At 34.0% G+C, this 15,723-nt stretch overlaps 2 protein-coding genes across 4 annotated transcripts; both read left to right on the top strand.

Annotated features, from left to right (window-relative positions):
• The first annotated feature begins 3,461 nt into the window (after positions 1–3,461).
• Positions 3,462–7,758, top strand: SYTC (Calcium-dependent lipid-binding (CaLB domain) family protein). 3 transcript variants are annotated; one of them, XM_078969474.1, is made up of 13 exons: positions 3,462–3,478; positions 3,595–3,815; positions 4,838–4,936; positions 5,156–5,206; positions 5,297–5,426; positions 5,526–5,644; positions 5,723–5,824; positions 6,117–6,191; positions 6,273–6,349; positions 6,465–6,714; positions 6,802–7,167; positions 7,259–7,387; positions 7,458–7,758. In XM_078969474.1, the coding sequence occupies exons 2-13, from the start codon at positions 3,699–3,701 to the stop codon at positions 7,584–7,586; spliced, it is 1,644 nt and encodes a 547-aa protein (XP_078825600.1). In that variant the 5' UTR covers positions 3,462–3,478; positions 3,595–3,698; the 3' UTR covers positions 7,587–7,758. The 3 variants fall into 3 exon arrangements, with proteins under 3 accessions (XP_078825600.1, XP_078825599.1, XP_078825601.1); XM_078969473.1 differs by lacking the exon at positions 3,462–3,478 and having other exon boundaries at positions 3,519–3,815; XM_078969475.1 differs by lacking the exons at positions 3,462–3,478; positions 3,595–3,815 and having other exon boundaries at positions 5,037–5,206.
• Positions 7,759–10,011: 2,253 nt separating this feature from the next.
• LOC145012430 (Tetratricopeptide repeat (TPR)-like superfamily protein) lies at positions 10,012–11,099 on the top strand. The gene has a single exon (XM_078971237.1). The coding sequence runs from the start codon at positions 10,141–10,143 to the stop codon at positions 10,792–10,794; it is 654 nt and encodes a 217-aa protein (XP_078827363.1). The 5' UTR covers positions 10,012–10,140; the 3' UTR covers positions 10,795–11,099.
• Positions 11,100–15,723: the final 4,624 nt, after the last annotated feature.

The raw sequence follows: 15,723 nt of genomic DNA, 5'->3' as shown, positions 1-15,723 counted from the left end.
GTTGTATTGAAATCATATATGCTCTTGTTGTTATTAGGAAATGTGCATAATGAAATATTGATATGTTCTATGTATAGGATTATATGTTGATGTTATGTGCATTTATAATGCATTATATGTTGATGTTATGTGTATTTGTAATGCATAACTTGTTGCTAAAACATGCATTTTTTTTTTGTTGAATTGATCACAGAAATGGGAGAAAAGAAGGATAGGATTAGTTGGAAGGTAGAAGGTGTAGAGAAAACATTTCTAGAAGCTTGTTTACGTGAAGTTACGATCAATAGACGGGAAGGGAGTAGTTTGAAAGCACTTTCTTGGAGGAATGTAGCTGAAACACTAAAAATTGAACATAACTTTATTGCCGACCAAAAACAAATGAAGAACCGTTATGACTACCTAAAGTCAAAGTTTGGTGCTTTTTTGAAGTTAAAAAACAAAACCGGTAATATGTACAATTCAACAACCAACACCTTCAATCTTTCCAAAGAAGAATGGGAACTAGAAGCAAAGGTATTTTGTTAATTTATAAAAAATAGATTATATTGTTTTTAAATAATAAAATATTTTTTTCCAAACAGTCAAACAAACATGTGGATTCTTTGAGACGCACACCATTATCGTATCCCGACCTTTGCACACAATTGTTTGAAGGCGCAACTGTGACAGGCATGCATAGTTGGGGACCAACTTCTACCCTTCCCCGTCCTACTCAAGACTCAAGCCACTATAGTTTGCATGACTTTGATGACATCGATTGCACTCAATAAGAAACTGTAGGTCTGAGTGACGAGTCATCTGCTCAATCAAAAAAACAAAAGACTGTAGATACGACAAATAGTCAAAATAAAAGTAAAGATAAGGGTAAAGATGCATCGAACTCAAGATTGCTTGAAATCGGGGAAGATATTGCCACAGTAGCTAAAATATTTGTGGAAAAGCATTCTTCTTCAGATTTGGGTGCGTGTATGGAAAAGCTGGAGAAGTTAGGATGGGGAATATTTGATCCAAGATACACTACTATTGTTGCTCTTTTTGGTGAAGGCGTGGATAAAAGGCACGTGTGGTTAACCATTGATCCAACTATTTGTGAGAATTGGGTCAAGAATGTTGGAGCGCATTATGGAATGTTTCGCTAAGTAGATTTTTTGAATGTGTTGATGGTTTTTTTTTTGGATAACTAGATGGTTTTTTTTGGATTACTTGATGTTTGGTTTGAACTAGATGGTTTTTTTTTACTTGACATTAATGACTTGATGTTTTGGATTACTAGATTATTATATGATATGAATGACTTGATGTTTTGGATCAATTTTTATGTTATATGTTGTTAATATAATTGCTATGTATTTTCAAAATAATAGATTGCTTATGGATTCGGATGAAGAAATTGCAATTTTCATGTTACTATGTTGCTATTGGTTGAATCTAGCATCCAACAGAATTGGAAGGGCAATTGATAATGATTCGGAAATGAGTGGTCATCAACATACACAAGAATTGTTACATGGAACTTCTACACAATGTCATGACCTGATGCGTCTTTCACGTGAAGCATATGTACTTTTATGGAATCATTTTAGACGAAACAATTGGTTGCAAAGTAGTAGGCATATAAGCGTTGAAGAAAAGATGACTATGTTCTTGACACTATAGCACATAATAAACGGTTTAGGATTATCAAACGAAGGTTTCAACACTCCACAGAAACAGTTCATAGATGCTTTCATGAGGTGCTAAATGCAATGATGATTTTTGCAAAAGAAGTTGTAGTGCCAACGAATTCTAATGCAACCGTGAATTCCTCAGAGAGACATCGTAAGCTAAAAGAAATCTTTCCTGGGGCAATAGGTGTGCTAGATGGAACTCTTGTACATGCAGTTGTGCCTGCTGATCAACAGACTCGCTATAGGGGAAGAGGAAAAGGTGAATGCTTTCAAAATGTTTTAGGAATTTGTGATTTTGATATGATGTTCACATTCGTATGGGCCGGTTGGGAGGGTATAACACATGATTCGCAAGTTTTGAAAGAAGTTGCATGTAACCCGACTTCAGGCTTTCCGTTCCCTCCTCCAGGTTTTTAATTCTTTTTAAATTTATTCTAAAATACGATATTAAATTTCTATATATAATACTTCATTCACTCATGTGTATAGATAAATATTACCTTTGCGATGCTGCATACACCAACACTCGTGGATTTATGACTCCTTATCGCAACACGAGGTATTGGTTAGCCGACTATCGACGGCGTCGTGCGTTAACTAAGGAAGAAAAATTCAATCATGCACATGCGCAACTCAGAAATGTTATTGAACGTGCTTACGGTGTTTAGAGGGCGAGAATCCCAATCCTAAAGCGAATGGCTCCTTTTCCTTTTTCAGTGCAAAGAGATATAGTCGTTGCTTGTTTTGCAGTCCACAATTTCATAAGGAAATGCGATATTCATGATGAGTTATTTATGGCGTTCGAGGAGAACAATGCTCAAGCACAAGGGGGACAAAATGATGGCGAAAACGTACACGATATGGAATGGGGTTCACAAGGAAATGAATACATGGATAATTTACGTGATCAAATTGCGAATCAATTGGTGTGAAATTAAATTTGTAGGATTTTATTTGGATTTTAGTATGATTTTGTGGATTTAAAAATATTTATGTTTGATTTGAATATGTGTTTAAATTTGATTTATGCTAAATTTTGATTTTATATGGTGTTTATTTATTTTTTAATACATAATTAAGAATTTTTATTAGGTTATTTTCTAAATAAACAGTTTAATTTAATAAAAAAATAAAACAGAAGGGTAAAATGGTCATTTTAATAATTCGGCAGAACAATTCAGAGGTCCCAACCAAACAGCATGTTAAACATTCAGCTCTTAAAATTTCAGACCCTCTTAGAAATTCAGACCTCTTAAAAATTCAGATCTTAAAAATTGAGATCCTACCAAACAACCCCTAAGGAGGTGTTTGGGGTATCTTTTGGGAAAAGTTCCAAAAAATCAGGTTTTCCTAACTTTTTCAAAAAGTTACTTTTCCCTCTATAAAAAATTCAAAAGAAGCTTTTAAGGAGTTTTTACCAAACATTTTTTCTCTGTTATCTTTTCCCAAAAATCATTTTGCTCTTTCAAAAGATACCCCAAACACCCTCTAAGACTTCAACCCTTAACTTATTTCCCAAAAATCATTTTGCTCTTTCAAAAGATACCCCAAACACCCTCTAAGACTTCAACCCTTAACTTATTGGTTGGGAGAAGGAAATAGCAAATATGTGTCATTATTGTAAACTTCAGGGTCTAATGGTGTAACTTACATTCTCATATGAAGTCAGCCATTTGACCAAATCCCAAACAAGTTAAATGTTCGATTTCCATTTTGTAGAAAAAAAACTATGACAGTTGGAAGGCAGCAGTCCCCCACCCCTTCACACCACAAACACACACAAATCGTTTTCCGAGGCTACACTTCTCTATGTGCGTACATATATAGACTTCCCAAAGTAAATCAAATTCTCAATAGCATAAATAATAGCTCATCTATATTTTAGCAAACTCTTTCGTAAACGTCTGTGAGTAATAGTCTTTCACAGGTCATATCGCCGCTTCGATACAAGAATCTTCCTTTCCTTATTCCTTAAGAGTCCACGCACTCTGTTTTTTTATTCACATGCTCTGTTTCTGAAATCGAACATCAATGGGGTTTCTTGGCATTTTCTTGGGAATCATTGGTGTCGGAATTGGGATTGTTATTGGTCTCGTTCTTGGGTTTTACTTGTTTATCTATTCCGACCCCCAAAACGAACCCTTCGAGGTAATCTTTCATCTTTAATTTCTGCAATTTCTTGCTTGCATGTCTCTACCGAATGTTGGATGTTTAAAGAAAAAATCGAATTCGTTTCATTTGGGCTGTTCATCGTTTTGATTAGTTTGTCCCGATTCTTGATTCAATTTTGATGCATTTAATTAATCAAATGGGTACATTTGATTTTGTGCTAGTTTTAATAGCAGTTTCTTGTTCCCTGATTGATTCTGCGATGATTTAAATACTAATTAATTAATTAATATTTTATTATGGAAGAACTGTGAACTGCGAAGAGCAAACCGTGAATGATTTAAAGATTTGTGTTAATTAAATTTTCACCTGTAATTCCTTTTTTTTTTAATCTTATTTCATGATTTTTTTTCTTGAAACTTACAGTGGATGTAATTGATCGATAGCGACAAATTAGTAGTTGTTATCTAGGTTTTCTCTTTTGGGGGTTTTCTCGATAATCTTTGAATTTTTGTTCAATGCTCATATGCTAATAAATTTACAATCTTTAATTTTAAATTTTATTGATTTGATACTTTTTTAGGTTTATACTATTATGGTATATTTATCTGATAATTAGCTTTTTTTTTTTTTTTTGGTTTTTTGTTGATAATCTTTTGATGTAAGCACGCAAAAGCTAACGATTCTTCGAAATTCTCTGGTCTTTTTTGGGACGTATTTAAACTTTATTTTATGTAAAGTGGTCACCTTTATTTACTTTTGAACTTTTGTTTATCCTTTCTGTTCTTTTATGTGATTCTCATTAAATCATTATTTTAATCTTTGATATAATATTTTATTGATTTAGTAACTATTGGTGTTGCGATAACTTGTAGGCTTCTAAGAAGTAACACTTGTTTTCATTGTTAAAAAACCGTCTTATTAGCTGTTTTGTTTTGTTTTTCCAACCTAACATTGTTCATAATTTCATGTTTTATGGTTTGACTTATGCTTAATATATCTAACACAAAATTCAAATTAACTTTAACTATAATGCATTTTTAATGATTTTGCTATTTCAGGATCCAATTGTGAAACCAATTTCTGAACTTGATACAACTAGTTTACAAGATTTAGTACCTGAGATTCCTCTATGGTTGAAAAATCCCGATTATGATCGTGTAAGTATTTCAAAAACTATCTTTCTTGATTCTTTAACTTATTCTTTCATCAACCCTTGATCAATAATACACCCCAAGTATAATGTGAGATTCAAATCAGGTACACTGTGCAGTGTGGACCCATTGTCTACAAGGAGTCCAATCCACATCCAGACAATAACCCTTGACTATTTCTATCAATATATCGTTTCTTGTTTCTTTAACTTGCCTTGTTTACAGGTTGATTGGCTGAACACATTTCTTTTGAACATGTGGCCTTATCTTGACAAGGTACATTGTAAGAAAACAAAAAATCTATAAAGTTTTTATTTATTTTTTTATTCTTTCGGGGAGAAAAGTGTTCAAAATGTTAAATTTCAGGCAATTTGTGCTGCGATAAGGCAAACAACAGAACCAATAGTGGCTGATTATGTTGGGCAAGGGCATCGACCTATAGAGGCAATTACTTTTGAGACCTTAAGCCTCGGGACCCTTCCTCCTATATTTCAAGGTGAGTTAAGTGGACTACATTGTAAATTCTTGATCTGATTGTGAATTCATGATGTGGTAAATGACGATTATGCCCCTCGTATATTATTTGTTGTGATAGGTATTAAAGTTTATGAGACCGATGAGAACCAACTAGTAATGGAACCGGCGATTAAATGGGCTGGAAATCCGAATATAGTCATAGTTGTGAAGATATCGTTTTTGCGCATCAAGATTCAGGTATGACAATGTGGTAAATGACAATTATGCCCCTTTTGGTTATACAATTTTGATTGTGAATTTGTGGTTGGTTTTTAGTTGGTGGATTTACAAGTGTTTGCGGTTCCAAGGGTGACTTTGAAGCCTCTTGTCTCGGCTTTTCCATGCTTCGCTAATGTCGTTGTATCTTTGTTGGAGAAGGTACAGTTTAGGTAGTGTTTGGTATGATGGAATCAGAGGAGAATGGAATGGAATGGTTCATTCCGTTTCACGTGATGGAATGGAATAGACCATTTCATTCCTTAGGCGGCGGTGTAAATCTTTCTTATATTAATAACTTTTAATTCATCAGTCATTAGTCATTACATTCCATTTAACCAAATACACTCTTAATAATTTGATACTTACAGTTGTTTTATCACCTTGTTTTATTGGATTTATTTATATGTATCTAATCTTTTCTTTTCTTTTCTTTTTTTTTTTTTTTTTTAAGCCACATGTGGACTTTGGGCTGAAGGTTCTAGGAGGAGATGTTATGTCTATCCCTGGCCTATATCCACTAGTACAGGTTTATATTTTCTCCATTTCTCTTCCAATTAATTAAAACATAAAAGATTAAAGAATCTTAAACTTTTGTCTGGTTTTTCAGGATATTATTAAAAAAGAAGTCGCAAAACTCTACCTTTGGCCACAAACACTTCAAATACCCATTCTTGATTCTTCACTGTAAGTCAATCAAACGTTTTAATCTTTGAACATTTGTTAAATACCTAAACTAACCTTCAAAGAAAGACAAACAAAGGGGCAAATTGGTAACTTTCTCACAATATTTTCTGGTCAGTGGTGCTGTGAAAAAGCCTGTTGGAGTCGTGCATGTGAAAGTGATAAGGGCAACGAAGCTGATGAAGATGGACATATTGGGGCTTTCCGATCCATATGTAAAGCTTAAATTAAGTGGAGAAATGTTACCTTCCAAAAAAACAACAATCAAGAAAAAGACATTAAATCCAGTGTGGAATGAGAACTTCAAGCTTGTAGTCAAGGACCCTCAAGCTCAAACCCTTCAAGTTAATGTCTTTGATTGGGACAAGGTAAAATGACCAAAACACCCTTGGGTAGAAATGCAACCAAAGCACTCTTCGTTAGAAATGTGATGATATCTGTGCTTTGTTCTTTAGGTAGGGAGCCATGATAGGTTGGGGATGCAAGTGGTGCCATTGAAGATACTACAACCAAACGAGACAAAAGAACTAACCCTTGATCTATTGAAGAACACCAACGTAACAGATCCACTGAAGAAACAACAGAGAGGGCAGATTATGTTGGAGGTGACTTATGCGCCATTCAGGGAGGATAGTGATGTAGTAACCGGGACCCTCAATACGCCGACTACGAAAGAGAATGGTGCAGGGTTCAGCGGCGAAACCCCAATTGGTGCCGGCGTACTTTTGGTGACTGTGCAAGGGGCTGAAGATGTTGAAGGAGAGCATCACAACAATCCATACGCCGTGATTATATTTAGAGGAGAAACAAAGAAAACAAAGGTCAATTGAGAGTTTTTTCATTCCAATTCTGAAAATAAAATCGCATTCTTTACCTAATTGATAGTAATGATCTTCCAACTTTTCATATCAGATTATTAGAAAAAGTCGAGATCCGAAGTGGAATGAAGAGTTCCAGTTTATGCTTGAAGAACCTCCGATACATGACAAGATCCACATCCAGATTATGAGCAAGAGAACGCGAATGAGTTTCTATTCAAAGGTTTTGTGCTCTTAATTTACTAATTTCATGAATTTCATGGGTTTAAAGTACCGATTTGAATGATGTGCAGGAATCACTTGGACATGTGGTGATAAACCTTGCTGATGTAGTGTACAATGGGCGGATTAACAATAAGTTTCATCTCATAGATTCGAAGAACGGCCTAGTACATGTCGAGCTCCGGTGGAGAGAAACTTGATGTTACTCGATGATGGCGGAGTCAAAATCGGGAGTGGTATAGCAACGTGATATACTTTTGAGCTTTTTTGAAATACTAGTGTTTAAATTGATGGGAGATGTGAATTAGTTCTATACTTCTATACATATTGGGAAAAAAAATACATAAAATATATATAACTGAAATTGCCTGAGATCTGAAATTCTGAATTCATTTTGCGATATACTTAGATTCATTGTGCTAATTTTCCAAAAAAATAAAAAATAAAGATAATGTAATTCTTTTTAGAACCGCAGCAAACTTTTGACATGGGCCACAAATCTTAGGAATAAGTAAAAAAGGCCCAATTTTGAAAATTTGGGTTACGAGGTTATCTGCATCTATTCTTGCTATTTCCCAAAGTCTCAAAAGCGAGAATACACATTCAATTCCATAGGTTCTCCTCCACATCTCTCCTTCTCCGATCCCAATTTTCTTCTATTGTGGTCTTGGTTGTATTAGTTTGGCTTTATCACCACAGCTAAGAGGAGCACGGGAAGCCCCGTTGCTCATTGAATAGCAATGACAGATGTGGGCGGTGTAGGAGACACGCCCGACTCTAAGCAGGTGTGTAGCTGCATATGGCCGATGAGTTGTATAAATCATATATTCTACTATCATGTTTTTATTTTGATCATTATTATAAATATTATGGTATTATTAATGAATTTTGGTTATAAGAAAAAAAAATTAAGAGTCCATTATTTAGTTTTCGCACAAGGTCGAAAATCAAAGAATTGACCCTATTAGGAGTTTGTCGGTGGAATGGAGGACCGGAGAGACCGGAGAAGGGGCGCTGTTGTATTTTGCTTTCCAAAACCTGGTTTCTAAGATGTTCAACTGGTCCGATTTTTACAAAGCTACTCAGTTTAGATTTATTCAATTTTAAATGGTTTTGTGACTGACTGAACTAGAGTACTCATCGGTCCCGACGAGTTGATACGAACCGATTTTCAAAACATGTTTTTTGAGGTATTTGTTTTGATTAATGATTTATAAATGTAATAAGTTTTATCTTATAGTCATGTAAGCTATTTTGGTACATATGACAATTAAACATTTTTTTCGTATATATTTATTGATTTATATTTTTTGATACACATATAACCGCTAATATGTAATCGTGATATATATACCAAAAAAATATAAGTTTAATGATCATATATGTCAAAAGCATAAATGACTAAATATATACATGTAATAAAGTTTATTACAATTATAAGTCATTAAAATGATTTGTTTTCTTCTAGAGTTATAGAACATCCTCTTATTTTTTGTATGTCTTCTCACCATCACGTCATTTCCTTTCATTTTTCTCACTTTTCTTTTCATCTATGAAATGCTCATCTTTCACCTTTCTAAATGGTCACTGTTGAGGATGCGTGAGGTGTGTAACCGCATAGGACAAACATTATCAAGGGGGCCAATCAGTTGCTAATCTGTTGGAAGGTGGCTTCTATCGTTCATTGTTTGTGATTCCGATTACTGTAATTGAAGGTTTTTTTCCCTAATCACTAATATAACTAACAACTGTCTATTAACTAAAATTTGCTTACTTAGTTTTACTATTCACATATGGCATTCAAAATTAACAGACCGATCATGCCCATGCCCATAAATATTTTGTAGACATTTATGCAATACAAGTGGAAAACGCAAAGAGATGGAGTATAGAGAGAGGGTGTGGTATAAGCATTGGGCGTGTATGGGTTGGTGTTTGTGGGGATCAAAATGTGGGAGTGCAGAGTCTTTAAGAGGCAGGAGTAGATATAGAGATGAAGAAAGGTTTAGTTCTTTCACCAATCTCAAAAATTGTACTCATGGTTTGTTTTTGTTTTGATTTTACCTCGTGTTGGATGGTTATTGTTGGAACTCTAGAGAAAAAGAGATGAAAATGGTTGGATAAGTGTGGTCCTATCTTATTAAATATATCTTTGATAAATGAAGCATGTCTATAGTTTTTTGCCATAATTTTTGTTCACAACCAAATTTGCAAAATCGTTTAGTAGATGATCCAAAACTAATGATAGAAGGTAGTTGAAATATTTACCAAAACTAATGATAGAAGGTAGTTGAAATAGAAGGTAGATGATCCAAAACTAATGATAGAAGGTAGTTGTTATTTCGAAGTTGATATATATTTGAAAGTTGTTATTTGTATTTGTGTTAAAATATTTACCAAAAAAAAAAAAAAAAAAAAAAGATAAAATTTTAAGTTACGTAAAATCAACATAAAAAACTCATAAAACTATTTTCTATTTTAATAGATTTTTTTTTTCAAAGCACACTCGTACCTTAAAATAATATTTTTAAAACTCATTTTTCAACTAAAATTCAAAATATCTAGAAACTTTCTTTTCTTTGAAAATATCTTAAAGTCCTCAGAAACTTTCTTTGAAAATCTGCTAAAACCTTTATTATATACCCCCAACGACCTCAACACTTGTCTCGATCAAATCGACTACTTTTCTCCACAACCTGAACTCACATTCATCCATATCAAGATCCGAACGAATTACAAGATTATTCACTCAAAATGATAATCGATATAGTGATGCAAGTTGCTCTAATTCTCATCACCCTCTTCATGTTCCTATGGATGCAAAAGATCCCTCAAAATCTCTTCACCAAATTCCGTTACAGAAACCGATCCAGCTACTCCGCCAAGCGTCACTTCATCATCGGCGCTCAGCTCTTAGCTAAATCCAGATCTACCAAAGACCGATCATCCGCCATTAACCTAGCCAAAACCGCGGCCGAAGAAGCTGACAAATCCATCGCTCTCGATCCAAAGGACGCCGCGTCACACATACTCAAAGCCCTAGCTCTCGATGTGCAAGGTTTTGGAACATCGGCTTTGGAAGCGCTGGATGTCGCGCTGTCGCCATTGACGTCGAAGTCGTTGAGCAGCGAAGAGAGAGGAGATGCGTTGTTGAAGAGGGCAGAGATCAAAATTAAGGGTAGTAAGAGAGGGCTAGTTGACTCAGCGATTGATGATCTGCAACAATCAGTGAAGTTGAAAGGGGATAAAGCAACGGCGTTTCGGTTGTTGGGAGAGTGTTATGAGAAGAAAGAAATGAAGGAGGAAGCGGTGGAGGCGTATGAAGGTGCACTCAAGGTTGACCCCAAGTGTACTCCGGCTCAAGATGCATTGAATCGATTGGGTTCAAGCTCAATTTCAACACAGTGAGATCTAACAAGTAGGGAGAAAAATTCGTACTTTTATCTTCCATTTTATTATATAAATGCTTCTTTTTCTTTTCAATCAAATGACAGCCGAAAGAACACACAATATTTAGCCACGAATCTCATCTTTTCGTGCACTCTATCTAAGTTAATTCCTTTTGCTATTGTATACTCTTGAAAATCTTTCTTTAAGACCTAACATATATGAATAGGTGAGATGAAAGAGCAAAAGGGTGATAACTGATAAAGGAGTAGGCTTCTTATATATACATTTGGGAAATGGTAATTGAAGAATAGTTGTTAATTGAACTGATTTAGGCAGTTGTCATAGTTTTTTTTTTTTATGGGTTTTTGAGAAATAGTCTATTACATGTTTGTTACAATATCTATTTGTTATAATCATCTAACATTTTGTTTACAAAACATGTGTATAGATGGAGGCCTCAACTCGTATCTTATCATATTTAATATACATGAAATTATATTACAAATGATTCTAATTTCTATCATTTAATTTTCATCAACCTTTTAATAATCTTTCGTGTGATGACATGTTACCCCATCTTCTGAAATTCCTGGGGATTGATTGATTCCAAAAAAAAAAAAATTACGAAATCAAGCATATTAGAGTAAAAACCAGTTTTAAAAGTTTTTAATCCCCCAAAACGGATCCAGTTAAGTATTACATATCAACTCATTCAGCGATAGGTTATTAGGAATTTAATGCTTCAATTGAAAGGAACTTTGGTGTGTAAGTGTCTCATCAAAAACACACCCTTTACTATAAAACACATTTTAGTCAAATAGCATCATTATACTAATAATTAAAAATACCTTTTAATAATCAAATAATAATTACTTCATTTACTTTTACTTAATATATTGTAATTATTCATTTACTTTCACTTAATATATATTAATAAATACCTATAATTCGATACTATTATTTAATAAGTAACTGAAAATAACTTGAATCCCAACCCATTTTTTATTTTAACCCTTCAAATCCTAGCGAAGTTTCAAAACTTTAATTTTCTATCTTTTCTCTCTGAGAGAGCATCACATCACCATCAAATACCACCTAAACCAGGCCATCGTGGTGATCAGTCCACCATTGTCATTAGACTGTCGAAACACCAATATCACCGGACCAACGACGCCACTGTCATCAGACTGTCGGAACACCAACGTCATCGGACCAATGCGGCCACTGGAGAAGACCAGACCATGCAACTCAAGCCACTCGTCATCGTTTGGTTTCTCTCTCTCTCTCTCTCTCGTGTTTTTTTTTCTTCTGGGTGGTTATCTGATGTAGGTTTCCGACAGTGGTGATCGTGTACGTCGGGTGGATGGTTGAAGTCGACGGTCTCTCTCTCTCATGGTAATTTTCGGCAATTTGATTTCGACGGCGATGATTGTTGCTGTTAGTGGTGATTGTGTCCGTCGGTTGTGATGGTTAACGTTGGCGGTAATAGATGTCTTTTGGGATAAGATGACTGAACTCTAATGTATAGTGCGGTTTTGATGTAAACAAAAAATATTAAGTGAACTTAAAATATTATCATATTTAAGGAACAAACAATTCATATTTACAATCAATTCATATTTACAATGATTTCAGTTTTTAATGTTATACTTTTTACAAGATCTGAGAGTTAAAAATAGGGTGTTTTTTTTTTTTAGAAATGATTTGACTTAAAAAAGAGGTGTTAATGGGGTGTTTATTTAGTAGCATTCAAGATTATTATTATTATTATTATTATTATTATTATTAAATAGATGGATTTACATACACATGAGTCACTATACACTAAGGCTAACCCATATTCTCTTCAACTATTAGCAAACCCACATGTAAGTGGTTTTTTTTTTTTTTTTTTTTTTTTTTTTTTTTTTTTTTTTTTTTTTCAAAACTTGAATATTGACAACTGAATCTAAACAACTATTTTCTTTGAAAATTGCATTCTGCATGTTCTCTATATGAACAATTAGTACTTGCACAGCGGGGTGACGTTCGTGTATTCAAAATTTTAGAATTCTCTATGCCGCTTCATGAGGGCAAATGTAACGATTGTCTACAGAAATTTGAATTTCATTTACATGGGGTACAGATGTAGAACTACTGCATTGAACATTTTTCTCTTATTTATGAAGAACAAATGTTCTACATTCTACACCTTTCAAAATGTATTTAAACGATCGTCATGTTCCAACTATAATAGTAGGTCAAATTCACATTGTAAATGCTAAGAACTAAAATATTTACATTTCAAATTTATATTGTGAATCTTATCATATCAAATTGAATTTTTTTATATCAATATTGATGTTTATTTATAGAAGACAAAAACTTGAAGATTTTTGTATATTTAGTTTTTTTTCTTGGATAAAAAAAAAAATAAACCTAAATATTGGAGAAAAAAAAAAAACAACAAAAGCAAGTGAGGTTTTTTTATTTTTAAAAAAGTGTTTTTTTATATATCAATATGGACATCTATAGAAAGATGATAAAAATTATGAATTTTGGTGTATTTGATATTTTTTCGATATAAAGCATGACCTAAAAAAATAAACGAAAAAACAAAGTGACTTTTTTTGGTATAAGGTGCATTCGTGTCCAATATATAAAGCTACAGTTCTTCTCTTGGGCATTGATCGTCATAATTTTTTATGTTTATAATTGGTTCCTTGTTCATTATTTTTCTTTTTAAGTTAGTTCATTCCGGGATCCTTTTAGTCATGTCTTACTTGAGAAAAAGTAAGGTTTAAGTTTGGGGTGATTTGATAATTTTATTTCATTTACTTCTTTTTATAGTTTATTTTAGCATATTTCATTCATATTTTAGTTAATTTTCATGTATATTTTCCTTTTTATTATTTTATGATTATTTTGGGTACTCTCTAGTTTTGTGAGCATAATTGCAGGTTTTTGGTGACTAGCGGAGCGGGAATGTTTGGGACTTATGGAAAGCGGTTGGACTTGGAGGACAACAAGAATCTTAGGCTTAATATCTAGTGGAGGTGATGCATAAATGGGATTTAGATGGATGGAGCATGGAAGAAGATGGTCTCTTAATTAAACGAATATGGAAGAATTTTTTCTAGCGTGCGAGAATTAATGATCAGGCGATTACGAGAGCTTCGGAGAATTTGGAAAAGACAAATTGGGCTCATATTGAAAAGAACTTGAAGAAAAATGGGCTAGAAGCTGATCGGACTCAAATTGGGCCAATGGACTAAGAAGTGCAAGCCCAACAGATGAAGAAGGCCCATTCTCCGTCTTTTCACGCTGCCAGCGTAAGATTTCCACGCAGCCCGCGTGAGTTCCTGCAGGGGCAAAATCACGATTTCACCTTTAGCTTCTATTTGAGGAAGTTTAGTGGGACTCTTTTCATAATCTTGCACATCCGAACTTGGGAGCATTCTCTGGAGATTTTGGAGCATTTGAAGGCCAAGAACACCTCAAGAACTTCATCTTTTTGCTCTTGAATCTTATTAAATGTTTGATACAATCTTTTCTTATCTTATTTTCTTGAGTTTAGCCATGCTTGGCTAAACAAAACTTGGTTGACTTTGGTTTTAATATTTGTTAGATGTTGAAGACTCCATGAACTTGTTATTGGATCTTTATGAGAATGTTTTGTGTTTTAACATCTTAATGCTACCTGTATGTTTTTATTCATGAGTTTAAATGTGTTTTTGGTGATTAGTTGACTAATTTCTTGATTGAGTAAAGGATCCTTAAATTAGCAAGCAACAAATGATTTTTGTGTTGTTTTTGTTTCACACAATTATAAAAACATTTTCTCCAACATGGTAGTGAAAACATTTGACTCATCTTGGATTTGGTGACTTTTTGGTTCTTAATGCTAGTTGACTTTCACTAATTACATGCTTAATGGAAATTATGACTTTTACTAAGGAAATTCTAATGAGCTTCTCTAACCATTTTAATAACTAAGAAAAGTCTAGTTAATCTTAAGCTTCTTGGATTACTATAGCCAAATTAAGGATTTTAAACAAGTATTGCACTATTTGATTATAATGATATGTTCATCAAAAGTCAATAAGTGGAAACCTTAATTCAACCATTTCTATCTTATTGATTTTGCATCAAACTCTTGTTTTTGTTGAAATTGTTCATTTAAATCTTATCTTAATTCTAGTTTTAGTTCAAATATTTCAAAAAGATTAAAACCCCATTTTTATTTTCATTGTCATTTTACAAGTACTTTTGCAAAGTGATTTTTCATAGAGTTATAAAATTCAACCAATCTCCGCGGATTTAACCCCTTTACCGCTCTACACTATTTTAGTGTAAAAGATATAAGGTTATTAATTTTGTTGACCTCGAAAACCACCATGCACATCCGGTGTGAACAATCCTTCTTCTTAACGAACAATATCAGCGCTTCCTAAGGAGAACTGCTCGGTCTGATGAACTGTTTTCCTAACAAATCCTGAAGCTGAGAGGACAACTCCTGCATCTCAGACGATGCCAATCAGTATGACACCTTGGCAATCGGAGCTGCACCTAACACTAGATCAATCTTGAACTCAATCTTCCTCTCGGAAGACACACCGGGTAACTCCTCCAGGAAAACATCAGCAAACTCCCTGACAACTAATACCTCTAAAACTGAAGTCTTCTCCCCAACATGAGTATCAACCATATAATCCAGATAAACCACACACCCATGATGAAGATACTGTAGAGCCCTAGCTGCCAAACTCAACTCTGAACCAACCCTGGTGCCCTCTCCGTAGATAACCAATTCTCCCTCACTTGGGGTTCAAACTACTACTCGTTGGCCCTCGTAATCGATCATGGAACCAAACCTGCTCACCCATTCGATCCCTATTATTACGCAAACATCCCTTATGGGGATAAGGATCAGATCAATTGGATAAGGCACCCCGAAGATCTCCATTA

The sequence above is a fragment of the Lactuca saligna genome, chromosome 8, assembly GCF_052625555.1.
Source record: "Lactuca saligna cultivar CGN05327 chromosome 8, ASM5262555v1, whole genome shotgun sequence".
Classification (NCBI taxonomy): Eukaryota; Viridiplantae; Streptophyta; class Magnoliopsida; order Asterales; family Asteraceae; genus Lactuca; species Lactuca saligna.
Note: the sequence above shows the minus strand (reverse complement) of the source record. Positions and strands in the feature narration are given on the sequence as shown.